The sequence below is a fragment of the Mustela erminea genome, chromosome 7, assembly GCF_009829155.1.
Source record: "Mustela erminea isolate mMusErm1 chromosome 7, mMusErm1.Pri, whole genome shotgun sequence".
NCBI lineage: Eukaryota > Metazoa > Chordata > Mammalia > Carnivora > Mustelidae > Mustela > Mustela erminea.
The window spans coordinates 24,972,693-24,999,920 of NC_045620.1; the positions used below are offsets into that span (position 1 = coordinate 24,972,693).

The 27,228-nt window shown below is 50.9% G+C and overlaps 1 protein-coding gene across 4 annotated transcripts; it reads right to left on the reverse strand.

Moving 5' to 3' along the window:
* Positions 1 to 1,073: 1,073 nt before the first annotated feature.
* Positions 1,074 to 27,228, reverse strand: BPIFB1 (BPI fold containing family B member 1). Of its 4 annotated transcripts, XM_032350958.1 has the most exons (16): positions 21,224 to 21,329; positions 18,762 to 18,918; positions 17,522 to 17,663; positions 16,784 to 16,891; positions 15,933 to 16,082; positions 14,821 to 14,902; positions 11,159 to 11,222; positions 9,317 to 9,402; positions 8,121 to 8,300; positions 7,229 to 7,282; positions 6,585 to 6,743; positions 6,084 to 6,151; positions 5,510 to 5,555; positions 4,404 to 4,467; positions 3,429 to 3,505; positions 1,074 to 1,253 (listed from the first exon to the last, which is right to left on the reverse strand). In XM_032350958.1, exons 2-16 carry the CDS (start codon positions 18,874 to 18,876, stop codon positions 1,221 to 1,223), a joined length of 1,428 nt encoding a protein of 475 aa, XP_032206849.1. In that variant the 5' UTR covers positions 18,877 to 18,918; positions 21,224 to 21,329; the 3' UTR covers positions 1,074 to 1,220. The 4 variants fall into 4 exon arrangements, with proteins under 4 accessions (XP_032206849.1, XP_032206847.1, XP_032206846.1 ...); XM_032350956.1 differs by lacking the exons at positions 1,074 to 1,253; positions 3,429 to 3,505; positions 4,404 to 4,467; positions 21,224 to 21,329 and adding exons at positions 5,087 to 5,243; positions 26,970 to 27,228 and having other exon boundaries at positions 5,454 to 5,555; XM_032350955.1 differs by lacking the exons at positions 1,074 to 1,253; positions 3,429 to 3,505; positions 4,404 to 4,467 and adding an exon at positions 5,087 to 5,243 and having other exon boundaries at positions 5,454 to 5,555.

Below are 27,228 nucleotides of genomic sequence, written 5' to 3' on the forward strand. Positions count from 1 at the left end.
AGAGGGTTCAAATCCAGACTCAGTCATGCCTAAGGAAAGTAATGGAATGTGACGTGTGGGGATGTCGATGGCAAAGTGTGTCTGGGAGTTGGAGATGCTTGGGGAAGCTGCTACTTGGGGCCTGGCCCTGAAAGTGTTTGTCAACCCTATGTAAGCACCTTGTGCAAGGGCTTATCCTGTCCCTTCTGTGTCCCTCTCGGCCTGTCCCTCTTGTAGATAGGAGAAACTCCTTCTTGGCTGCATTCCCAGGCTGTCATCAGTTCTTACACCTGTTTATGTCCTGCAGTGCCTTTTCCTGAAACACCCACCTGTCCCTTTCTGTGGTCCCTTGTGTAACTGAAGGGCTCTGTACACTGGGTCAGGCCCAGAGTCTGGAGAACAGGGGCCCTGTTGTTTGTCCTGAACCTGCTTGCATCAGGGAGGCCAGGTGGCAATGGCCATCAAACACTGCCCAAGTGGGAAGGGCCTTTAGTGATAAGGCCCGCCACCCTGAAGGCCAGGTGACAACAGGGACAATGACATACTCAGAGATGACATTGTCTGGATACCTCCCATGTGCCAGGAACCCTGCTCTCTCACTTCATCCTCACCCCCCCGACCTACTCCAATATGAAGACTATGACTGTCCCCATCTTATAGAGAAGGAAATGGACACCCACAGAGGGGAAGCCACATCCCAAGGTCAAACTACCCCTGAGGGGTCAAGCCAGAACTCAAAGCCTAGTTCATTTGCCCCCAGAGTCACCCTGTTCTGAGAACCCTCAAGACAGCACACCATCTAGATCAACAAAACATCTCCCCCACCAAAGAGGTTTTCCCACCCTAGATGCTGTTGAGGCTGACACAGAAGGTAGGAGGGCACAGTTGGCTTTCTTATTCCTGGAGCCAGGGAGGCAACCATGACCCTGGACATTATCCATATATAGTTCCTGTATGGCCCAGACATAGCTTGGGCATGGCCCAGATTGGCTCAGAGGTGCCTAACCATGACCCAGATGTGGCTTGGATGTCTAGTTCCCGAGCCTGCTAAAGACAAAATGACTCCTGAGGGAAGACAAAGATATACTCCAGACTTTGGGAGTCACAAACAGGCATTTATTTATTGCAGAAGAGAGAGAGAGAGTCTACAGAGCTGGCTTCCATACTCCTTCTGGGACCCAGCCTACCCTGGATGGCTACCATCCAAGTCTTCATGGGAGAGAGGAGAGCAGTCCGGGGGTCTAAGAGGAGGCTGGAGTGATCACAAGGGAATCCTGGAGTTGGAGGAAAAAAGTCAATTCAGTGTTTATGCTGGTGGTCCTCCACAGGGTGGCCACTGGCTCTGGGGATCATGACCTTGAACGTACACAGAATTCCCTGAAGGGTCAGAGGAGTAGAATCTGTGTGTGAACAGTGACACGGCGCAGGAAGCTGGGGTACAGACAAAGTATTTGCATGCAGAAGCTGGGACTGTGTAGGACTGGTGTCCCCAAGCACAGGTGATCCCCCAAACTCCCTAAGAAGTCTCATAAAATGCAGATTTTGATCTGCATTCAGCTGTATTCACTGGGCCCCAGCCAGCTAACTTTTTGATAACAACACTCTGCCTTTTTTTTTCTTTTAAACGTAAGTGTGATGCAAGGAACTTAACCTATTAGATTTCCCCCAATATTTTATTATTATAATTTTTAAACAGAGAGCAGAGTGGAAAGAATTTTCCTGGGACCACTTGTCTACTAAGCACCTAGATTCTATCATTAACTCTTTCTAAACTGTACTTGATTTATCGCATATCTGTCCGTTTATTCTTTCCTTCAGCTAGCTTTTAAAACATATATTACAAAGCTATAAAAAGGAAATCAATGGGCTGCTCGCTCAAAATAAATGAATAGAGCAAAACAGGAAACTTGGAAACGGATCCAAAGAATGATATGCTACCTTTCCAACCCAAAGTGCAAATGATGGATTATGCAATGCAAGCTGACTGGAAAAAAAAAAAAAAAAAAAAAAAAGGAAAGTAGCCAAATGCCCCTTCATAAGAGATATGTGAATGAAACCAAGCTCTAGCCATTAAGTTGTATGGAAACTTGCTCACCCAACATGAGTCAAGTATAATATGTATTTTAGATAAACTCCTTATATTATAACTGGGCCATTGTAATGTAGTGCATTCAAGTATGACTGATGTATTCGCACATCTGCTGGGTTTTATGGAGGCGGAAGCTGGGCTCAGGACAGAGGACCTGCCCGAGGTCATGGCTAGAGAGAGGCAGAGCTGGGATTGTACTGGTCCTCCAGTTCCTGAGTCTTGACTTCCAGCCTCTCTCTGTGCTGGCCACAGCCCTGTTCTCACTATCCTCCATCACAGCCAGCTGAAGGGTAGACACAGATTTTGAGGGTGGGCCACTGATAGTAAGTCATACATCAACTTGCCTTTGAAACTAGTTAACAAAGCCTCCTACCCTTCACCTTGTGGCAGGGGGAGGCATTTTCCACACTTCCTTTCCTCTCTAAATTTCTCCAGAACAAGAAAGCTCAGGAAGTCAGTGATACCAATTCACAGCTTTGGGCAAATCAGGACTAAAATGAGTTAAAGTTTTGGCCCAAAGCGCCTTCTAGCCTTGGGTTGGACACCTTGGCCATGGCAGTGTAGGTATCTGTCCTTGTGGGTTTTCTTAATTCTAAATAATTCTGCTTTCAATGTCTCTCCCACCTACAGCAGACTAGAAACTCCCAGAAGGTAGCGGTTTTGTTCAATGTTGTGGTCGGTGCCTGGTACACAGTAGCTGCTTAGGAAATGCCTGCCGGCTGGTTGACAAACCAGGCCCACTTTGCTGTCATCGGCTCCTGCAGAAGCTGGGGCCCAAAGCAGGTGTTATAAGGGCTGTTGCGGAGTGCAGATCCCAACTTTGCCACCTACTGTGTGTGTGTCTTTGGAAATGGATTTGCCATTTTGGAGTCTCAGTTTCCCTATCTGTAAAATGGGGATTACAGCAGGATCCGCCCCATCGATGGGTGTGAAGACTAAACAAGATGCTGTTCAGTGGCATGAAACAATGATGGGCTACTGGATATTATTAATGCTAATATTTGGGGGCTAGGAGTGATGCTGCTATGGCCCCCCTCCCCAGCAGCTGTCAAGGAGGGTCGATGCTCAGTGAGCCTCTCTTGAGCGCTTACCATGGCGCAAACCTTACTGCATCCGGTGCATGGATGAGTAACAGGTAGAGTGGAGAGAGGGCTGGAGGGGAAGGCTCCCCAGGCTAGGACACTCGCACTCTTATGCTTACAGAAGAGGAAGTGAGGCCCGGAGAAAAGAAGGGGCCGGTCCAGGGCCCCCCCATGAGTGACCAGCTGGGTCGGCACTGGAGTGCAGGCCCTGCCTCCCAGCCCAGGACTCCCCCAGCCACTGTGCCCTCCCTGGGGGCAGGACATTTAATCCCACTCACCTTGGTAAGAAAGGTTGAAGCTTCCTCGAATCCCCAGGCCTTCACTATCGATATCGGGATCCCAGATCTTAATTTGCCTGAAATAATAAATGTGGTCAGAGGCCGCTGGGCTTGGGATAGGATTGAGCAGCCACGGGGAGGGGACTCGGGCCCGGCACACTGTCCCTCCTGCCTCTGCTCAGCTGCCCTCTGGCCCTAGCACCCAGCCAGCCTCATCTCCCTGCCCTGTGCTTCCAGCGCCAGCTGCTGGCGGCTTCCAAGGGCTCCTTTCACATGCTTTGTCACACTTCTGTTAAAGAACCATCAGGGGCTCCTGTCATTCAACAGAGGTGTTGATACATTGAGGTTTCCTACTCTAATAAAATAAAGGAATGAAAAAATGTAGTTGGCAGAAGTTAATAATTCTCCCCACCCCCACAACCCGGGGCTTAGTTAGAGGAATTCAACCATTTCTCTCGGCTTCCTCCATCAACAACAATGCAAACACCAGCAACGGTTAAGAGATGTTGAGACCCACCTGGGCCAGGCTCCTCCTTCAGCCCCTTATAAATACCCTCTCCATTATGTGCTGGAGGAAGGTGCTTTTATTTTCCCATTTTACAGATTGAGAAACTGAGTTAGGATGATAAGGTAACTTATTCAAGGCCAGGTAGCCAGCAAGAAGGGGAATCAGCACTTGAACCCAGGGCTCCCTGAGGCATCTTGAGTGTGCTCTAGCTGTTTACACCCCTGTCTCTCTCCAGGCATCAGCCCTTTGAGGCGGGGCATTGCCTCCTGGTACTCATAAAAGAATTGGACTGGGAAGTTGGGGATGGAAGAGGTCATTTCAAGTTGGGCAACCAAGAAGGCTTCCTGGAGGAGGCAGAATTTGAAGCAGGCTCTGAGGATGGATGGAAAGTGAGATGCAGGCAGGAGGAATGAAGCACCTACCCTCAAAACCCTGAGGGTTGGGGGATGGATAGCAAAGGGACGCACCGTTCTCGTTTGGCAGTAGGACAGAGACGAGGATCTCAGTGGTGCTGTTTCTCAGAAGTTCAGGCTGTGAAAGAGAGGGGCATTTTTACCCTGGCTGAGGATCCCAAGTCCCCCAAGCCCCGCCCCATGGCCAGGCAGCCAGGGGAGATGCTGGAATCCAGGCTCCTGCCAGTCAGAGGGTTCCTGGGACCAGCCAGGCTGGGGGCAGAACCAATCCAGCTGGGCCCTGCGTCCTAGTGTGTGGGTGTGTTGGTGGGGGGTCGGGAGCATGAGAGGGACACACCCCTTACCCTCAGGGGCTCCACTTCTGTGTTCTAGCTGAATTTGCCATGAGGGAATTTTACCCTGTTTGACTTCTCCAGTGAAGTCAAAGTTCTGATTTTCATGTGGGGGCCTCTCCACTTAAAAGTTAGCCAAAAAATAAAATAAAATAAAATAAAAATAAAAATTAAAAAAAACCATGTGGACCAAAAAACAAAACAAAGACAGAAGACAGGATGTAGCCAGTCTGAGATCTCTGATCTGCTTTGAGTCAGCTGGGGCAATGGAGGAGCAGAGGGAAGGGGCTGTCCGGGGTTACTGAGATGAGTCTGTGTGAGCAAAACGAGATTGCAAGAAGGCATTTGTTTTCTAATTAGGGATCACAATGTTACAGCAGAAAAGTGATTGTGTATCTGTGTATCTGTGAGCCTGTGTTCTCAGCTGTGTCCGGCATATAGTAGGTGCTCAGCAAACACCAGAGCAAGGAGGTTGGACTTAGTGGCTGTTAATGTGGAGGCTGGCCAGCCCACCAGGGGTGACCTTGTTCCAAGCAATTCTTGGTCAGTGTCTCTTTTTTTTTTATTTTTTTTTTTATGTATTTATTTGACAGAGAGAAATCACAAGTAGATGGAGAGGCAGGCAGAGAGAGAGAGGGAAGCAGGCTCCCTGCCGAGCAGAGAGCCCGATGCGGGACTCGATCCCAGGACCCTGAGATCATGACCTGAGCTGAAGGCAGCGGCTTAACCCACTGAGCCACCCAGGCGCCCCTGTGTCTCTTTTTTTTTTTTTAAATGAACCGTCCTGGGTTGTCCCCCATGCCCCAGGGACAATCTATTAATACTCACGTTGAATAGTCCAATGCCTGAGTTCATCAGGTGGATCCGATCAGAGCTGCAACAGAAGATGACCTTGAGAATGGCCTCTCATTCATTCACTCATTCAACAAATATTTATGGAGCACCTACTATGTAGGGCTTTATTTGTGCCAATGGGGTCCAGTTGGCAACCCCTGAACTCCCTTTTGGGTAGCAGGAGGGCTGTGGGATGTGGGGAGAAGGTGGGTAGAGGAACAAAAGGCAACTGGAGCACTGTGCTTCCAGGCTGGGCTCATGGGGTCAGCATTGGGGCTTGATGCTCATTGCCAGTGTCTTGGGGTCATTCAGGATGGGCAGAGGGGATGGTGGTGGGCATGCTGTTCCCATGGCCAGGGTCAGCCTGTCCTATGGCTGCTGCAAAGCCACTCTTCTTTCCTTGCCTGTCTTTGATATTTGGTCCCCCAAACGGGACAGTCCAGGCTAGGCCACATTTCTGCACATTCCAGAATACCTTTATTCCATGCTCATACCCCAGAGGTTCAAAACACTGCGTGTTTAAAGCAACCCAGTGGTCACAGGCTGGGAGAATGATTTACACGTTTACCTGATTTCATTAAAGTTGAGCATAAGTCGGTCCCCTTTGGTATAAAACTGGGCTTCTGAGCTGGCTTCCTGCAGGGAGAGAAGCCCGTTCCTTTCAGGGGTTGTGTCAAGTGGAAGGGGACAAAGGCTTTTCCTGCTGATGTTGCCAACATGATAGGATATTATCAGCGTGGGGAACTTCCACGAGGGGATAATCTCTCTGAGGATGACCACAGTACATAGGAAAACAAAGTTGCCAGATGGGAAGAGAGTAAAGGCGAGAGCCTGGATGCAGCTGATTTGAAGCCAGACCGTCTGCACTTCTCAGGTATATGAGCTCATACAATTCCTTCTGCGCATGTGAGTTAAGTGACTGCCCAAAGAGCTTAACTAATAAAGTCACAGGACCAGAGCTGGGTGACGAGAGTGGTGGAAACGGTTAGCAAAGCGAGAGGGGTGACCAGGAACAGCGCACAGGAGGGTCTCCCAGGTTGCTGCTCATGCTACAGGCAGTTGAACTCACGATGCCCAGCGTGAAGAAGGGGCGGTGGGCTTCATTGGTGGCGAAGACTTCCAGCACGATCAGCTGGGCCACCTTGGCACTGCCCTCCTCCAGAAGGAGCTCTGGGGTCTCCTGAGTTAGGATCTTCACCAACTGTGTGGGCCCCAGCTGATTCGCAGCCTGGAAGGACATCAGATCTGCATGAGGCCTCCCAAGGGTCTGACCATGGCCCACAGGCCCATGTAGCCCCTGTAGCCTGGCCCCGTCCCCCTTCCTGGCCTCCCTCCTTCCTCTCCTGGTCCAGCCACTGTCCTTCTCTCCGATCCTGGAGTGCATTGTTGCTGGCCCCATCTCACGGCCTTTGGTTTTCATCTCCCTCCGTCTAGAATACCCTTCTCTTCAGGGAAGCTCTCTCTCATTTCCTGGGTTATATTAGGTGCTCCAGTAATGCCCTCATAACCCCTAGAGTCTATCCTTGGTCACCGCACTTGTAACAGAAATATCATCTGTGTACACGATCCAGGTCACACTGCCCTGCTAGACTGAAATCTTGATGAGGACAGCTGGACGGACGCGGAGCAGTCCCACCTGTACTTTACTCCCCAGAGGTCAGTGGACAGACCACAGCAAGCACCCATCAGCCTGTAGACGGCAAGTGGACCAACCTGTTCACTGATCATCTGGATGGTGGACTTCAACCGGCGGGCCAGCTCAGGAAGCTGAGGATGAGGGGAAGGCAGAGCAGGTCAGCTGGAGGGGAGAGGGGAGACACACCTCCGGCAGCCCCACTGCCTGGATCCCCAGGACCCAGGGTGGTGATACCATGAATGTCATTGGTGGAAACCAGCCCCTGTGTCAACAGTTGTGGGGTATGGGGTCCTCACTTGCCTGGACTTCTATTGTGGGTTGTTGGTGGTAGTGGGTCTTGGGCAGCTCCCTGCTCCCTAAGGACATGGAGACGTCACCCAATTCTTACTATAGTCATGAATGTGGTTGCTGGTGACCATTCTCTTTTCTCATCATACCAACTTTGGGCCAACCCCTTCCCCTCTGGGCCTCAGTTTCCCCATTGGTCACTGTGGAGGAGGTGGCATACTCCAGCTGACTGGTGGTGGTTGTCTGCTGTGCTGGGTTGATAAGGATTCCGAGACCATGTTGGCATCCAGACATAATCAGAAGGATCCTGATCGATTAGTGATGTCTGCCATGGGTCCCACAGTGGAGAGTGGGGGCAAGACTGCTATCCTTGGACTACTCACTATCTAAGATGCCCTTTGGCTCAATGAGATCATTATTTAGTAGAAGAAGAAGGTGTATCAGGTTCCAGAGGGCAGAACTAGTCCTGGTGCTGGATGTTACAAGGGAACTTGCCGCTTTAGAGCTCTATGTCAGAGGCAGAGTCTGTTAGATGAGGGAGTGAGTTCTCTATTACTGGAGGGATTTAAGCTGAGCCTGACAGGGGATTACTGCTCAGAGGCTTAGGGCCATCCTTGATCCCTCTTGATTCAGGACATTCCCATGATGCAGCAGAGGGAGTCCTCTCATGCTGAGACTGACCACATAGTCCAACAGGACTACGAGTTCCTCTGGAGGGAGCAAGGCAGCTACGGCAGCGTTCACCACATCCTGCCTCACGGTGAGGCTGAAGGGGGTGCTGTCCAGGTAGGGCACCGTTAGGGAAACTGCAGACTTGTTGAACTGCTTGGTCACATCTCCATTGGAGTCCAACAACTTGGCCTAAGAAGACACAAAGCAGACAGTTGGATAGGAACTTGAACTACAAAAGCTTACCCAGGAACGACCTAAAAGAAAATGACACCATTCAGCCTGTTTCCCTTTCTGTGCCTTTGCTGACAGGAAGCTTAGCTTGGAATTCAGTGCCCTTCCTGAGGTGGTAAGTGATCTCACGTGGCCGGCAACATCGACTCCACCAGAATCCCTCAGTTAATCTCTGATATTTTAAAACCTAGAGGTCTTCTTTGGCACTTAGGTTTTGACTTCTCAGATACCTCATGAACCCCTTGGATGAAGGAAAAATTCAAAACTGCAACAAAATTGGTGAAAATGTTTGATTGCTGCAGTTTCCCAAAGGATCTGTAGAAACTGTCCTGGGCCTCTCACTGTCCAGGTTCGCCTGGTCCCTCAGGGACCCCAGCCCCAGTGTGAGTGTGCAGCCCCACATTTCACAGAGCACCGGCAGTTCCCGGCTTCTCCTGCCTGCCAGGCCCTGTGCAGCCTCACTTCATCTTCCTCTTGGTGACCAGTACAGTCTCCATTTTACAGATGAGGAAACTGAGGCTCAGGGAAGTGACAGAACTTGCCCAAAGTCACACAGCCAGGGAGTTGTGAAGCTGGGAGAGACACTCAGGTCTGTGTGATCTCCAGGGCTGCGTCTTGATCCTGGGCTCTTGTTTCAAGGTCATCAGATATTTAGGGTTTGGCAGGGGCTCGCCTGAGGGGAAGGCCAAGAGCCCCCATGCATACACTGGGCTCTGACTGGGGAAACCAGAGGCAGAGGCCAGATCACTGGGGTTGATGCTCTGAGTGTCACCCTTGGATTCCATCTCCTGGTTTCCTCCATCAGGACGGATTACATGGGACAGGTTTGGCCCCCTGAGTTCCTAAATCAGCCTGTGTGTCCTAACTGTGAGTGGTGTTTTCTCCCCTGAAACACACCCGTGGTATCTGGTCCTTGGCAGTTAGAGAAGGGCAGTGATGTTTCCACTTTACTTTTGAGGTCCCGTGACACTCACCCCCAGCTCGAGCTGGATGACATTACCCTTGATGGCAGGAGACAGAAAGTCGAACTGCAGGCGGTCAGAGCCGAGGGAAACAGGCGCTGCTCGGGAGACAAGAGGAAAGTTCTGTGAGGGAGGAGGGCAGTTTTGGATGGGGCGCTTGGGGGCTGCTTTTGGCTGGAGCTGCATTATTGCCTAGGGGTTGGTAGGGAGGAGAAGGAATGACGATGTTGACAATGAGAACAATGATGAGAATGACATTTACTACGCATCCATCAAGTGCCACGTTCTGTGCTAAACCTTTGTACTTACACTTTATACTCAGTCTTCGCAATAACTTTAGGAGGTGGGTCCTATTATTACCCCCATTTTACAGGCTCAGAAAAGCAAAATGATTTGCTCAAGGTCATATTGTGAACGGATTTGAACCCAGTCGGTCTGATGCCAAGGTCCTGGTTTGGAACAGGACTGAACTATTGTTTATAACTCTCTGTCTCCTCCAGGGGATAGGATTTGCACAGCTCACCAAGCCCGAGTCCCTGGTGCACGCCCATCTGTGCACTGGATAGTTTGTGTTCGCCTGAGGAGTCCCTGCCTGGCCGCCAGGTGGCAGTGGTGTCTCACCTGCCCGGGCTGGCGGGCGGAGCATGGGGAGGGCTGCCGGGGCGGGCGGCAGTTGGGGGGCGGCGCGGGTTGAGGATCAGGGACAGTCTGGGAGTGGATCCTGGGACCACCTGTTCACCTGGGGAGATCTGCCCTGCCCCTGAGGAGCAGAGGAGCCAGACAGACTTCTGTTCCATCCCCAGTAGCCTTGGCTACTCAATCCTAACTTTGAACCTCAATTTTCTCATCTTATAATGGGGGTAGATACAATAGTAATCGCCTCATAGGTTGAACAGGACTAGCTCCTATTTAAGTTGGCTCACATCTAAATTACACCAGACTTGGAACTTGCAGAAGTGGGGTCAAGCCTTCTCCTATCACTCATTTCCTCTGTGAACCTGGACAAATGACTTGATCTCTCTGAGCCTCAGTTTTCTTATCTGTGAAGTGGGGTGATGATGGCTACTTCCTGGAGTTATCTGGAACCCAGCCCAGTAGGAGCTCTTTGGGTGCTCACTGCATACTAATTCCTTTCTCTTCTTCCCCTCCGCCCTGGTCACTCTCTGAGTGAGCTTCTTCAGACCCGGAAACAGTGGATGGTAGCATTTTCTACTTCCTGCTAATTCTCATTCTGAGACCTCTGAGCACCGTATAATTGTGAGGTTGAGCAGAAGCCTGAGTCCTCCCATCCCTGCTACTCTCAGGGAGGGAGAAACGGTCTCCTTCCTGAGCACATGTCTTGCCTCTTCCCTTGTTTTCTCTTCTCTAATAGCTCGCAGCAACTGCTTTCTCATCACACATTCGTTTGTTCATTCATTCAGCTTCCGTTCGCAAGCACTTTTCTGGGTGGGCAGAGCGCCTGGTATGTGCCGGGAGCCTTCCTGTAAACTTCTAATCCTCACTAACGATCTTGTGATGTAGGGATGTAGAAACCCCATTTTACAGAGGAGGAAACTAAGGATAAGGAGGTGGAGTGGCCTTCCCAAAGTGACAGAAAATCAAGGCAGAGCTGGGATTTGAACTGGGAAATCTGACTCACAGAGACACTTGCACATAGTAGGTACTTGTGAAATCACAGGTGTGGTGAATTCCCGTCTGCTCATCTTTGGGAGGGATTTACAGATGCTCATTGCACTTGCTGCTGGGCCAAGTTGCTGCTCAGGCTTGACCTTTGAGGCCTCTCCTGGGCAGAGCCAGGGTGTGGAGGCTGGCTCAGCAGTAAAGGAAAGAGGTGGGAGGGAGCCGAGCACCTACCTCTCACCAGCTGCAGGAGGTCCGCTTGCATGTCCTCAAAGGCTGCCTTGATCACGGGGCACAGCTGCAACAGCACAAATGCAGAAGCTCCGTGATCGAGGGGCCAGAAAACGGCCCCACAGCGACCTATGCCTGGTCCACCCAGGGTGAGCCCATGTACCCGTGGCCAGCCGGGCTTCTGTCTGTGGGATTGAGGACTTGGTGTTGTGTCTCTCCACCAGCCATCCCTGCCTTTCAGAGTCCCCCTGGCCCCCGGTGTTGCCTGGGTTCCTATGCACTGGTTTGTCCCTTACCCTATGCCCAGGGTGCACCCTTCTGGCCAGCTGCCCTCCCCATCGGACTCCTTGTCCTGTTCACAAAAGCCCATGTTTTCCATAAGAGGAAAATGGAGAATGTATTTCTTCATTCACCTACTTGGCCAGCTAGTCATTACTGAGCTCCTTCTGCACGTCAGACTCTAGAACGGGGGGACTTTAGAACAGACTCTAGACCCAACCGGACTCCTGAACAACCTCTGTGCCTCTTGTGGGTTTCTAGCTCCAACACCTCCCTTTGTCTACTGAGCTCTTCTTCCACTAAAACTGCCAGCAGTTCTCAGCTGGGGGCTGACTCTTTTGCCTTGGAGATATCTGGAAGTTTCTGGAGTCACAACTGGAGGGGGAGGTGTTATGCATCTGGTGGTTAGAGTCCAGGGATGCCAGTAGACATCCCACAGTATGCAGGACAGCTCCCATAGCAAGGAATTCTATGACCCGAATGTCGATAATGTGAAAGGTAAGAAACCCTGTCTTCATGGAATCCTGGCCTCACCTGTTTTGCTTAAGGGGGAGATTAAACCTTTGACTCGACTGTGGGACTCAAGTCTTGTTCTCCGGCTCCTGGGTGGCGCAGTCGGTTAAGCATCCAACTCTTGTCATGATCTCAGGGTTGTGAGATCGAGCCCCATGTCGTGCTAAGCACTCAGGGTGGGTTCTGACTGGGATTCTCTCTCCCTCCCCCTCGTGCCCTCCTGCTCATTCTCTCTCAAATCGATGAACAAATCTTAAAAAACAAACAAATCCAGAGTCTTGTTCTCTGCTCTAGGCAGCCCATTTTCCAGGGTAGTGCACTGTGAGAGTTTTTGATGCACAGTTAACTTTTTCTATGAAAAACCCATTTCCTGCTTCTAGCTGCTCTGCCAACGCAGAACCCAGGGAGGATGGAGGACTTGGGCTCAGAGACCCCCAGCATTCACTGCCAAGGGCCAGCGTGTCCCTCATGGGAACGTGCCGCTGGCAACCTTGACACCATCTCTCACGGTTACCTTTCTTTCACTTCCACCAGGGGCTCTCAACCCTGAGTACACATTAGAACCCTCCAGGAAACCAGTTAGAACTCTCTGGGATGCTACGGCCCTGCCTAGCCCCATTACATAGGAAATTCCATCAGGATTTTTAAAAAGCTTTCCCAGGTGGTTTTGATGTACAGCTAGGGTTGGGACACAGATATTTCCACTGAAAAGGGCTTTGGCATTTTCTAGGTGGGTTCCTGACAGATCTAAACATAGTATGCCTTTTCCCTCCATTTCATGTAAAATATTCATGTGACCATTGTGTCAAATCCACTAACTCATGGTGGGAAACCATGGTGATTAATGGAATGCCAGTTTTCTCATATCTTTCATTATACTCATATACTTTCATTCTTAAAAACAGATATTATCCAAACAGCATTTTTATGCTCTATTTTCTAGTGGAAAATACATTTTTTAGCTAGTAAAGTATGATGCCAATTAAAATATGATTTTGCTGGAAGCCTGGAAAAAATTTCCAGCTGTGCCTACTTAAAGAAACTCCCACCTTTAGGAGCACCTGGGTGGCACAGCTTGTTAAGTGATTGACTCTTGGTTTCGACTCAAGATGTGATCTCAGTGTTGGGAGATCAAGTCCTGCACCAGGCTCTGTGTCCAGTGTGGAATCTGCTTGAATTTCTCTCTCTCCCTGTCCCTCTGCCTCTCCCAACTGTGCTCTCACTTTCTCCCTGTCTCTCACTAAAATATTTTAGTATATGTGCTGCCGAAGCGAGCACTCTCACTAAAATAAATAAAGAGAAAAAAACCTCCCACCTTTAAATAGAAAAAGATTTCTGTAAAAATATTTCACGTCAGAAAAGACAAATCTTACAGAATTCTTCACTTTCAGGTTCCTTTTAGCAGTCTCTCTGGAATTGTTCAGTAAAGTATTAAATATGTTGCAGCTATTACAATAATTATGAATATTATACAGTGGCATAGAACATAGGTATAACTTAAGGAATAAAAGTATGAATGCCTGGGGCGCCTGGGAGGCTCAATGGGTTAGGCTTCTGCCTTCAGCTCAGGTCATGGTCCTGGGGTCCTGGGATCAAGCCCCACATTGGGCTTGGCTTCCCCCTCTGCCTGCCTCTCTGCCTACTTGTGATCTATCTCTTTCAAATAAATAAATAAATAATTCTTAAAAAAAAAAAAAAGGATGCTTGTTTGTCGAGATGGATGGCGTATATCTACAAAGAGAAAATGGCTGCCAAGTTAAGGTGGAACGGTTATGGGTACTTTCCCCCCAAAGTCATTTGAGTTATTATATCATCTTTTCAATTCAAAAACGTTTTATTATAAAAAAATTAGTTATCTGACAAGGTGTTTCAAACCCCAGGAGGCCCACTGTGGTGAACCTATCTTGGAATTTACAGTGGAAATCAATGTCAAAGTTACAGTTTTAGTTCACCTGTGACATATAAGGGACACAGAAAATGAACTTGCATTTATTGACTCAGAAAAATAAATCCAACAGGCCTGGGGGGGTGATAGATGCTTGAAGATCACAGGCTGATGAGCCAGCTCATACCACTTTGTGAGGGCCAAGTGTTAAATTTTCAGGAATTTCTGAGCTATGGGCTAAACCCAGACATTATTAAAAATTAAATTATACAGGGGCGCCTGGGTGGCTCAGTGGGTTAAAGTCTCTGCCTTCGGCTCTGGTCATGATCCCAGGGTTCTGGGATTGAGCCCCGCATCGGGCTCTCTGCTAGTGGGGAGCCTGCTTCCTCCTCTCTCTCTGCCTGCCTCTCTGCCTGCTTGTGATCTCCGTCAAATAAATAAATAAAAAATCTTTAAAAAAATTAAATTATACAAATTTACAACTAAATAAGTTATACTAAATGCAAAGCTAATGAGAACTCAAAACTCATTATTTCCTAATTATTTTGTTGTATTTTACTATTCTCTATTGTTCTTGAGGTTATTTACGTCATTTGCATTTATGTGGTGAAAATACCATACAATGGTGTACTTCTGTGTCTTTCTTACCAACTCTGCTCAGTGACATCCCACAGATAGCTTGAAATTGTCCTTGGAGCATGTGTTTACACCAAAGAAATCAGCAAGTGCTACAAATTAGGGTTCCTTCCACTCACCCTCCCCAGAGTCAGTTGTTAATAATTTATTAGCACATCATTGTTCAAGGTCTCTTGGGTGACTTTTGGCAGATCTATTACCTTTACGCCTCAATGATCCACTGAAAGAATGGTCAGACCCACAAGTTTCCCACTCAAGGAGACACAGATCCCTGAGCACCAGCTTGCAGTTCCACCCCATCCCCACAGGGGGAGCAATCTTTGCAGGCCAGAGAGGCTCTGCATCCACTCACCTGAGTTTTTACCAGTTCCGGCAGGGCTGGCACCAGGAGGCCCATGACAGTATTGGCTAAGGGGTTGACCAGGAAGGAGAGCCTTCCGGAGAGAAGAAGGGGAGAGAGATTAGGACATGTCAGAGAGGATGCTGTTTTGTTTTGTTTTGTTTTAATTAACATATAATGTATTATTTGCCCCAGGGGTACAGGTCTGTGCATCATCAGTCTTACACAATTCACAGCACTCACCATAGCCCATACCCTCCCCAAAGTTCATAACCCAGCCACGCTCTCCCTTACTCCCCCCCCCCCCCCCCCCCCCCGCAACCCTCAGTTTGTTTCCTGGGATTAAGAGTCTCTTATGGTTTGTTTCCCTCCCTGGTCCCATCTTGTTTCATTTTTTCCCTCCCTACCCCCCCACAACCCCCCACCCTGCATCTCAAATTCCTCATATCAGAGAGCTTGAGATGATGCTATTTTACAGAAGGGAAGACAGAAAGCCCAGGGGAGGAAGGCACTTGCTCAAGGTCACACAGCCTGTTCGAGACCCCCAGCCAGGTATAGATGGCTGAGATCTCAGCCAGGCTGAGAATTGTCAAGGAGTAGAAGCTGGGGGTTGTCTTTAGAAATGTGTGCTGGAGACTGGGATGATGGCATTGGCATGTCTCCCCATTCTCCTGATAAGGAGAAGTGGAGGGAAGGACCATGCCCAGTGGGCTGAGCGCTTACGGCTGTAGCCTGATCTCATTGTCTCACTGGGGCCTCGAAGCTGAGTCATAGGGATGCACTGGTCAGCAGGACATGGATAGTAAATGAAGGTGATGGATTTGCTTGACTCCAAAGCATATCTTTACCCATGACTCCACTCAGGCCCGTCCAAGGTGGGTTGAGGGACTCCTTTCCACCTTGAAATGTTTGCCCCACCTCCAGGCAGAATGCCTGAAATCCCACCAACCTTGTTTCTGCACTTGATGTCATGAACTTTGTCATCAGAGTTCCTGAAAGGAGCCTCAGCTCAGGAGTCAGGAGAGATCAGTCCCTTTCTTTCTCTGGGTCTCAGTGTTCTCCCTCACCCCCTGGCTTCCCTCCCAGGTGGGTGTGGGATCTCAGCAGGAGGTTGCCACACTCACTTCTGCAGCAGGCTGACCCGCAGGCTCCCTGGACTGTTGGAGCAGTCACTGATGACCAGGTGGGCATCGCCCCTCTCACTGGTGTTCACGTGGATGATGGCTTGTGCCTCCGTTTCCATGTGTATCTCCACGATGGTCTTGACCAGGGGTCTGAGAGTGGAGGTTCCCGCACTGTCTTAGTCCCAGGGCGGAGCAAGCCTGCTGTCTAGCTCAGTCTTCTGGTTCTCTCACCTCCCAGCTCAAGATCCTCTGATGGTTTCTCCTCATCTCCCCCAGGTTTCACCCCACCAGCTTCAGGTTTGGGATTCCTGTCCTGGTTTAAATTCTCTGCCCATGTCAACAGTTCCCAAACTTAACACCCAACTTTTTACCCAGATGTCTTACAGGTGCCTCAAATTTAATATGTACAAAATGGAACTCTGGGGGCATCTGGGGGGTGGGGATGCTCCATCAGTTAAGTGTCTGACTTTTGATTTTGGTTCAGGTCATGGTCTTAGAATTGGTTTCAAGTTTGGGCATGGAGCCTGCTTAAGATGCTCTTTCTCCCTCTGCTTCACCACCCCTCTCTTGCACCAACTGCAGGCTGGTGCCCTCCAGGGGCCCTCCCTGGGTCCTAGAGGACCCTCTCTCTCTCTAAAACATGTCTAAAACACACACACATGTCCTCTCTATTCTCTTTGCCATTCTTTGGACAAAGCAAGCATCTCAGGGCAAAGGACTCTTGCCTCAGGACATTTGCACTTGCTCTTCCTTGTGCCTGGGACTCTTTTCCCAGATACCTGCATGGAGGAAAGGGGCAATGCATGAATGAACCTGTTGGGCATGCCATATCTGACTGAGGGGACACTCACGTGTTGAGTCCAGCCACCATGTCCAGGGGGATCTTGACTGTCAGCCCCTGACCCTCATCTGAGGGTTCTACATGCAGCTGCAGGATGTTGGCTGAGGTGACTTTCAGCCTGGATGGGACATGGGACATATGAGATTCATGCCTCATGCTCAGCTGAATATCATCTGAAAACTGGCCCCCTAACTCTTTCCTGTCTCCCCCGGTGCCCAGCCAGGGGTGTCCAGCCAGCAGCTGGACCTAAGCCCCATCCACTGACTCTTACCCAGCATGTTCTGGCCCCCAACCCTCCCTTCCACCACTGCTAAAGATGCTTCCATGGATCCCTGCCACTTAAGAGATGAATCCCAGAGCTTTGGGCTTACTCGGAAGACCCTCTGTGACCAGCCCTACTGACCTCTCTGTTCTATACCATGGGATGAGAGCGTCAGCCATTCTGAGTGACTGTCACACACCCTGTGCCTTTGCCAGGCTGGTTCCACTCCCTGGGATGCCATTTACTTCTTGTCTCCTGGTGAGCATGGAGTCACTGGCTCACCTGCCACTTCCACCGAGAAGTGTCACTTTTGCCCTTCACTGTTCTACCCCAGGCCACCTTCCTCTGGGGTCACCCCACTAGGGTGCCTGTGTCTCTCTCTTATGGTTCTTGTTAACTCGACTGGCCAAGGGATTACGCCAAGTGTGTCCTGGGCGGGAGGTGGGGGGAAGGATCTAGCGCCCAGCATGGTCCTGTTCCACTTACCAGATGATGTGCTTGAGGATAGAGTTCACCACATTGCCCAGAACAGGGATGCCTCCGGCTGGCTTCTCCCGTATGGCGCTGAGCAGGGGCAGCTGCTGGAGGATGGCGATGGCATCGTGGTCATTCAGCTCCTGTGTCAGCCCTGGAGGCAGATCCCAGAGGTCAGGGTCCAGCAGGACGGGTGGGACCGATGGCTTGGCAGTGGCTTTAGGCTGGGAGGGGGCATCACCCAGGGCTGCCTGGACCCAGACATAAGGCCAGGGAACGGATGGCTCCATCCCTACACTCTACTGTGAGATGTGGCTTTGAGGATGATGGTCTAGATAGGTCATTTGCACCTAAGGACTAAGGTGGGGGCGTAGGTGGGGCCATTTACCCCTCTGAGCATTGCCAGCCTCTGCGGGAGCATTGGCCCAGATAGGAGCCTAGGGGTCTGCCTGCCTCCCACCAGCCAGCAGCAAACTCTCCGGAGCCAGAAGTCAGGGAACCCCCAAGGCTTTGGGGGTTGTTTGGCTGCCAAAACATACTTGCTAACAACTCTCTGGCACCCCATCCCATGGGCCTGCTGTCCACAGAGCCTCAGGTGCTGAGCTGAGAGAGGAGAGGCCGGGAGTCCCGGGTTCTGGTCCCTGCTGGACTTTTCCCCTGGCAGCCAGAGCCTATTTGGCTTGTGTGAAGAGCAGGTGACTCCGGAAGTGGCTCCGGAAGCAGCCCTCAGCCCACAACAGATGGGAATTGGTGTATAAATACCCCAGCTCCCTCAACCCTCTGGCAGGGTGACAGCTGCGGGGGGGGGGCGCGGGGTGTGTCTCCCACTGTGCCCCAGAGTCCCTGTGTGTTGCTCCTTTTGTCTGCTCCGTGATAATGGAGGTGGGACTTGTAAATATTCCTCCTTTGTCAGTGGACAAAATGTTAAGCCCTGTCAGCAGAGGCTCTGGAGGGACACAAAGAAGGATGGAGCCCAGTGGAATCATGGAATTGAAGGGAGGATCTTAGAATCATGGACTCTTGAGATCACAGACACTCCCAGCCTTTACAACTCATCCACTTGTGTCTCACCCTAGAGCCAGGATCCCAGTTGTGCCTTGCACACTCCCAATGATGGGGAACTCCCTCCCTCCTTTGGAAGGCTGTTCCACCTGCCCTCTTGCCTTATGGTGGTAAGGCCTGGATGACCAAGACTTGCTTTTTTTTGGGGGGGGGTTGGGCGAGAGGGAGAGGGAGGCACCCCAAGACTTACTTTCTCTGATGATTTCTCGGCCGAGGCTAAGAACTGCAGGGGGGTTGAGGGTGGCCCCAGCCAACGTAGCTGTCAGCAAAGCACAGAGGAGGGTGACAGTGAATGGGCCAGCCATCTTTGTGGGGATCGGTGAGCAGCAGGCGACAGGGGATGGAACCTGGGGTGAGCACAGGTGAAAGAACCTGTTAGCTGGGCAGAGAGGTCAAGGGCAGGCCCACCATACCTGGTGACTTGGGGTACAAAGTCCAGAAGATGCTGCTTAGTAAAGTGGTTAAGAATGTCATCTCTGGAGCCCGACCATTGAGTCTGCTGCTAGGTGCTAGTTGTATGGCCTTGGACCATCAGCTCAGCCTCTCTAGGCCTCAGTTTTCTCATCTGGCAAATAGACATAAGGAAGCAGTGCCCTGCTTCACAGAGTCAGGCACTTAAAACCCTCCATAGTCCAACCTCAGCCAATTTCACCTCCTGCATATTTCTCTCTTGCTCTATAAAGTTCCGATCATTCCAAACTGCTTGAACATACCCCATTCTGTCCTGTTCTCTGCACCTTTGTCCTAACTCTTCCTGCTTCCTGTGGCGCTTTTCCCCTTCCTTATCTGTCTGCTGGACTCTTATTCATCCTTTAGAACTATGCCCACACTTCGGTTCTGCCAAGGTTTCCCTCTCCTGCAACCAGAGACCCCAGACTGCACTTGGAGAAATGTTGCCTTTGGGGCTGCCGTCTGCCCAGGAGAGGATGTTTAGAGGCAGGCGGAAATGGGTATTCAGGTAGGATGCCAAAGGACAGAAAAGCTGTTTGCCTGATCCTAAGGGGCCTGAGAAGGGAATAGGTGGCTTCTTGGAGCTCAGGAGAGGAAGCCAGAGGGAGGGAGAGGCCTGCATACCTTCCTGGGAGAGGACCTTGGGGGATTCTGGCCCCTTGGCTGTACTCAGGGCAGAGCAACAACTCCTGTAAGCAGATCCCGAGCTCTCCAGCTTACATCCTGGCTCAGCCCCTGAGCTCCAGGGAAAATTTTCTGCCTCCTATAGACTGTTCTGCTGGGAGGGAGGGAAGATCCTGAGATCTGAGCCCTCACTTGGCTCACCTTGTGGGTTTCTTGTTGCCAAAGACAAACATGGCATCTGGATGACATGTATCTCTCAGCAGGACTGACACAAGCTCTCCGAGACACTTGCTATCATGATTCAATCTTTGTCTTCCTGACAAAGATTGGGCTGTGAGCTCCAGGGGGGACTGTGGGGTCTAGCTGCTCCCCATTGTGTCCCAGGCACCTGCCATTGGGCCTGGCATGCGGTGGGTTGTTTAATAAATACACAGTTGCTGAATGAATGGATGGCCTCTGGGAGCCCCGGGAGAATGGGGAATCTGAGCCTGCACTGAGCAGTTCTGGGCCATGAGGGCTGAGGGTGGAAGAGAAGTATCACAGGCCTCAGGGCCAGACAGATCCTAGCTGGAGGCCTACCTCTACCACTTGCTGTGTGATCTGGGCAAATGACTTACCCTCTCTGAGCCTCAGTTTTCTCATCTGTAACTGTAAAATAAGGGATAATTATAGTAGTTAAATCACAGGGCTGTTGGGAGGATTAAATGAGCCAGGAGAGCTCAATGAGTGTTAGCTGTTATTATGAACGTGACAATTAGTATCACTAATACTGGGGTCAGAAGAAACCCCCTTGCAGTCAAAGCCAGAAGGCAGAGATAATGCCCTGCGCCCTGCTCTTCTGCCCAGGAAGCCCCTCACCCCCACTCCATCATCTTTTTCTTTCAAGCACCTTGACCCTATTTGCCCTTCATTATCTTTTTATACCACTCTGTCCTCTTAGCAGAGGTGCTCAGGGAGCCAACACTGTGGTAGCATCCCTCCTGTGGAAAAGTGTCTCCCCCCCAGACCCAAGCACCATACATATAATCACCACATCATATCTAACCTCCTGGCCTTTGCTTATGCTGTCCCCTTTACAAGGGGATGCCTTTCTTTTTTCCTTTGTCCAGCCAGCTTCTGCTTGGCTTCTCAACTGACATGCCACCTCTTCCAGGAAACCTTCCCTGACTGCACTTTGCCACAGTGTCCCTGGTCTTCCCTTGAGCACAGCATGTACCACACTGGCCCATACTGGGAATAACTTGAGGCCAGGTTAGTCTGATACTCCTCCTTGTTCCTAGCATTACCCTGGCATGGGCTGGGCAAAGATTAATTGGTTTGTGCCCGGTGAGTTTATGTCACTGGGCTCAGGTCAGGGAAAGACTCAGCCAGTCCAATTCCTTCATTCTTTTGTCTTCTGGGTGAGGGGGCTGAATGCCTCTTTCCCTCTGGCCCTGACCTCGGAGGGTCCTAGTGGACTTAAGGACCTTACCACAGGGCCAAGCCTCAGTCCTGCTCTTGACCTGACTGCAACAGGTGTCTCCAGCTTAGAACCTTCCTGGTGCCCTAGGGTTTCAGGCCCTTTCCTACCACTTTTACCTGGACACGCCGGAGTCCTCAGTCTGTTCCTCTCCTCACCTGGACAGTGGGTCTGGACGTCTAGCCTTATATCCTGCGCTCCCCACTCTGGGAAGTTACCCTTTGCCTTTGGGCTGAGACCTCAGCTGGGCTGAGGTCTCCAAGGTAAATATTTGTGGCTTCTGATGAACCACATCCCTGCCTGGAGGCAGCTTCCTGGGGTTTGGAGAAAGGAGGGTCTGGGCCCGCTGGAGGGGTGGGCGGGGCGCGGGGCACATGGTGGAGGAGCCAGACCTGGCACAGTGTGGCCTGTGGAAGGGGCTCCCTGCCTTCTGGACAGCTGCTCCCAGGCGGGCGCTGATGGGCATGGTAGCTGCGACAATGTATTAAGCACCTACAACGTGGCAGTTGCCGCCCCAGGCTTCATGTTGGCCATGTCAGTGGAGCCTCATCCCCGCCAGGGTCAGGATGATTATCCCAACTTTACCATGGAGGAACCCGCCCCGCAGGATCAGCAAATGGCAGAACCAGGATTCAAACCAGAACTCAGACTTCAAAGCCTATCTGGGGCTGTCTACAGCCTGACAGATGCTCAAGGTCCTGGGGATGGTCTGGGTCCAAGTCCTAGCTCCACCATTTCCATGCTGTGTGACTTGGGGCCCATTCCCTACCTTTCCAAGCCTCAGCTTTTCATCCATGAAATGGGAATAGTAGAAGCACCGACCTACCAGTGGGTTAAGAGGAACACGATAGGCGTGCTTAGAGCATGGGTCCCGGCACAGAAGACATGCTCAATAAATGGGAGTGGTTTTACTGTTGTTATTACTGCTTGTAATAGCGTGGGCCTTTGTAGAGAGGTAATAACCATAGTTGAGCCCAGGTAGTTGACCTGGGGGAAGGAAGTAATAGCTTTGCCCATCACTTATTCCTGAATGCATCCAAGGATACACATCTCCATTAATTAATTCCCTCCAGACAATAGTTTTGAATCCCATTTGGGTCCCTTTGCTGTGTGACCCTGGGCAAAGTACTTCACCTCTCTGGGCCTCAGTGTCCTCATCTGTAAAATGGGAATAACCGTAGCTGCTCCCTCACAGGCTGCTGAGAACATGAACTGGGGTGCGTGCTCACACAGCACTTGCCTCTGCCTTCAGGAATCTCAGTGAGTATTCTTGGAATGAATGCATAATGAGGCATGACTGTGAACCAAGGGAACAAATAAACAGCCCCCCAAACCCCAATCACCTCCCGCCTGGTGCAAGCCTTGCCTGGTTTAACCCGTGCAAGTCACTCAGAGGCGGGTGTCACCAGCCCCAGGTCCCCAAGAGCATGTGAGGTGACTGACTTGCTCCAGCTCCTGCAGCCAAGGCTGCCGGAGTGGGACTTGGGCCCAATCTGTCTAGTCCGGACTGCAAGCTCTTTACCACCTACTGTCCTTTCCCACAGTGACTCCAGGTCAGTGTCGGGAGGGTGGGGGGCAAACACGGCCTTTAGACCTGGTCTGGGGAGTCATTCTTGCTGCTTTGCTCCAGTCTAGAAGCTGGGTTTGTGGTTTAGAGCTGAGAGAGCCATTGCTGAATCCTGTCTCCATGTGCAGTGGGACAGGAGAGGGACCATGAGTGTCCTGAGGCCCTCTAGTGTGTGGCCTGGCCCTGGCCAGTCTTCCCTTCCTGGACTTGTCAAGAGGAAAAAGGCAAGAGTATTTGCCATCCTGCCATGTGTGCAAAACCCCTAAAGATGAGATGCTCCGGGAGGCAGGGAGGCTGCCTGGTGGGGATCTGGCCAGTCCCTTGGGCACGTCTCCGGAGAGGCACCTCTCCAGAAAAGCGAATGCGCCCTCCTGGGCTCCCCGGGTGGTTATGCCTGTTGCCCATGGACAATGTCCCTCTGTGGGAGACCTGAGCCCGGTGCCAGGCCTGGGCCTGCATCAGCTCCTGCTTCCTGCCTCTTGGCCCTGATAGACTTGCTGGGGTCAACACGCACAACTGCTCTCTGTTGGTCCAGCACGCCTCGGAACCCAGGGCCAGCAGAGCCCTGTCCTCGGTGTCACTCAGTGTCCCTATCAGACTGCTGAGGAACTTTTTGTCCCACCCTCAAGTCTTTCCAGCACCCAGGGCCTTGCGTGGGCTGTGTCCCATTTCTGGAATGCCCTGTTCCCTCCCCTGAAGTGTCCATCTTGCTATGTCTCGGCAGCAGGAAGCCTCTGGAGTCTTCGGTTCGATCCTTGCTTTTGGGCTCATCAACTATGAGGTGGTGGGAAACTGCTGTCTCTCTGTGAGCCTCTGTTTCCTCAGGTATAATACAGGACTATTTCGTGGGTCACATGAGATAATGTGAAATAATCAGGACATTGGAGAATTCAGTAAATGGTAAATGCTACCATTATTATTGGAATATTAATATCACTGATCTTGAAGGCCGAATTCAGAAGATAGGGTCTGGGTAAAGCTGGCTGACTCTGTCCTGGTATCTTTGTGGCCTCCCGGGGGCCCCCAAAGCACCAACTATTTACTCTCTTGGGGGTCTGGCTCCTCTTCTGCCTTGAGATGTCCACTCTATCCACCCACCCATCCATGCATATGTCAATCCATCCATGCTTTCATTCATTCATTCCAGTCTCCTCTCTGGTCTCCCTCTTTCCACCCTGAGTCCTGCCTACCAAAATCCACTTTCCACCAAACAGTACAAGTTAACTTTAGAAAAAAGACTCAGACTTTGTCACAGCTCTGCTTTTTAAAACCCTCCAAAGGCCTCTGTGGCTCCTGAATGAAAACACAAGCTTTACAAGGTCCCGCATCATTGGCAGTTGCCCCTCTCTCAGCCCTCATCGCTCATCACTTTGCTCTTCTCCCCTCTCACTCCTACCTCAGGACCTTTGCACATGCTGAGCCTTCTCCCAGGAGACTGCTCTTCTCCCAGCCCAGCTCCTTTTCATTCACCGAGTCTAGCTTCAGTGTCCCTTCCTTGAAAGGGACACTGGCCACCCCCTGGAAAAAAGAGAGCTCTTCTTGCTCTTCTCTGTCACTGCCATGGATGGGTGTCCTCGTTAGCACTGAAATCTGAAAACTTAAGTGTTGTCTGAGGTACCACGGTTCCACAGATCATGCTATATACCAAGAAGAGGAGCGAGACCACAGTGCAAGCAGGTAGCCGAGAACTGGTTGCACCACCTTTGGGACTGCTATGTGGAGGCTTCTGACCCAGATTGAGGTGACAAAGGATTATGGGCAAAGAAGGAAGGTCTGTGAAGATTTTTTTAAAGTAGGCTCCACACCCAGTGCAGAGCCCCATGCGGGGCTTGAACTCATGACCCTGAGGTCAAAACCTGAGCTGAGATCAAGAGTGATGTCGGACACCCAAGTGACTGAGCTACACAGGTGCCCCCATGAAGATCTTTCTTAAGAGATCTACAGCTGTCATCCTTCCTCTCACTCTCCTGCTGATGGGAGCAGGGGGTGTCTGCCCCTGCTGTGGGCCTGGCGGGAGGGCCCTTTCTAGGGACCATCTAGGGGCTTTAGGGGTACATCCGCTGGAGTTGGGGCATACATTGGACTCGATTCTATCTCTTGTCTGAGAGGAAAAGACTGATGAGCTGAAGTCATAGTGGGCGGAGTGGCTTCTGAGGAAAATCATAGCTCCGGACAGGGTTAAAGCTTGTGTGTATGTTTTTCCAAGGACCCTGCCGGGCAGCAATCTGGTCTGGAGCTGGTTTAAGTCCTTTGCAACACCGTGTCCTGGACAGGTGAGGAAAGGGTTCCAGAGAGCCAGGGGCTGGGGGTGGTCAGCCATCAGAAGACCTCTGCCCTCGTCTGGGGTTGCAGCTTGAGAGGCCTGGCAGGAAGGTTTGAAGATCCCCCAGGAAGGTGCCCACAAAACTGCTGAACATTTGTTGGCTCCCCAGAGCTATCGAGCAATATTATCAGCCAAGGGAAATCTGCCCCCTTTTCCGCTCCTTTCTGCCTGTGCTCCATCCCTGGATGCAGCCAAAGAGAGAGGGAAAAGGGGTGTGTGTGTGTGTGTGTGTGTGTGAGAGAGAGAGAGAGATTGAGAGAGAGAGAGAACGAGCGGGTACCTCTCCTCCCCTGCCTGTACTAAGCCAGTCCATGGAAGCCTTAGGGGTGGGGAGAGAGTGTGAAATCAAAAAGAGTTAAATCAAAGCCAGATACACAGACACATCAAAGTGTCAAAGTAGGAGAGACCACATTCATTCTATAGGTCACCAAACTGAGGCCCAGAGAGGAGAAAATAGGGATGTTATCACCCCCGTTTTCCAGATGCACTGGGTTCTTGGAGAAGGGAAGTGATGTGCTCCAGGTCCCACGGTCATAAAACGTGGAGTCAGGATTTGGACCCAGTTCTGATGGTGGAGCCTATGACCTGTCCCTTTGTCCCAACACACCCATCACCTGCAGCTGGGATAGGGACACCCTTTTCTGAGGGGTCCATGGTCCTGTGGGTCTCTGAGGACATGGCTGGGTTGGACAGGTGAAAATCCAGAGGACTTCCACACTGTTACTTTCTTGGAAGACAAGAAGGAAGCCTCCTTGAAGAATTTACTTAGGAGGGCTCAGGTCCTCAATTTAAAATGGCTATTTGGGGGCGCCTGGGTGGCTCAGTGGGTTAAGCCTCTGCCTTTGGCTCAAGTCATGGTCTCAGAGTCCTGGGATTGAGCCCCACATCCGGCTCTCTGCTCAGCAGGGAGCCTGCTTCCCTTCCTCTCTCTCTGCCTGTCTCTCTGCCTATTTGTGATCTCTGTCTGTCAAATAAATAAATAAGTAAATTAAAAACAAACAAACAAACAAACAAACAAACAAACGGTTATTTGTTCGCCTCAAGATGCCACCGGCATGTCAGAAAGATTTCACCTCTTATGCCAATTCTGCTTGGGAATGGCCGTTGGCGTCCTCAAGGGTCTGGACTCAGCAGAAGAGTGTGACGGTTGAGCGACAGCGACAGACATAAACGGTACGGATGCTTGTACAGCTGCTGCCTCCCACCTGCCTTCTTGTCGAAGATTTTGCATTCCCTTGCAAAATGTCAAAGAGCTAACAGAGTGGGGAGAAGCCACCTAGACAACGCAGAGTTTGCTAATGCTTTCCAACAAATCAGTTCTTCTCTCTAGGCCACCGTCTCCCCTCCTGTTAGTTAAGGATTTTGAGCTTCTTGATGCTGTGGACCAGGCTGGCTCTGATGACCTTTGCTTACAGTGGAGGGGATTCAGTAAATAAGCAGTGAGGAATGGCCTGTCCCCGAGGGCATGTTTATTCTCAGGAAGGCTCAGGCCTACTGACCCAGGGCCTGTGTAGGCTCTGTCTTAGGGAACTGTCCAGGGCGCAGGCAAAATGAACCATGAGGCTGCCCAGGACAGCATTCTGTGCAACAGCCCTGAGGTGGAACCAAGTTTCAATGTCTAGCGACAGGGGACTCATCAAATAAATTGTGGGCCAGCAGGCAGTTGTCACAAAACAATGTAGAGAAATGAATCAGAGGCTCTTAGCAAATGAAAAAAAGAAAAGTTTCTTCTATGTTTAAGAAAAAAAAATTTAGGGGTGCCTGGGTGGCTCAGTCGTTAAACATCTTAGATCTCTGGGATCAAGCCCCGCATCAGGCTCCCTGCTTGGCGAGAAGCTTACTTCTTCCTTTCCACTCCCCCTGCTTGTGCTCCCTCTCTCACTGTGTCTCTCTCTGTCAAATAAATAAATAAATAAGATCTTTAAAAAAATAAAAAATTTTTTCCGTCTAGAAAAAATACTGGAAGGAAACTCACCAGAAGCGGAACGATGCTTAGTTCTTGGAAGTGTCACCCTAGGTGACTTTTACCATCTTCTTTGTGTTTTCAGAATTTAAAAAGATTTTACACCGAATGGATTTTTTGATCAGCAAACAGTCCATGAAATGGATTGAAAATGAGTAAATAAAGGTTGGGTGGAGAACAAGGTTGTGGAAGAAGCTGGACTCCTTTCCCAGGGCCACCCACAGCCCCAGCCGTGCAGGCTTCCAGGGAAGCGGGCTGCAGACTGGCCGGC

What these genes read in the sequence shown, in the direction of transcription:
- BPIFB1 (XM_032350956.1), bottom strand. Translation starts at nt 18,876, where the DNA reads ATGGCTGGCCCATTCACTGTCACCCTCCTCTGTGCTTTGCTGACAGCT. An exon ending in TAGTCCTGTTGGACTATGTG is followed by an intron (nt 7,283 to 8,120) that starts GTCAGTCTCAGC and finishes CCTCATCCTCAG; the next exon opens with CTTCCTGAGCTGGCCCGCCG. An exon ending in TCCAGATGATCAGTGAACAG is followed by an intron (nt 6,744 to 7,228) that starts GTTGGTCCACTT and finishes ATGTCCTTCCAG; the next exon opens with GCTGCGAATCAGCTGGGGCC.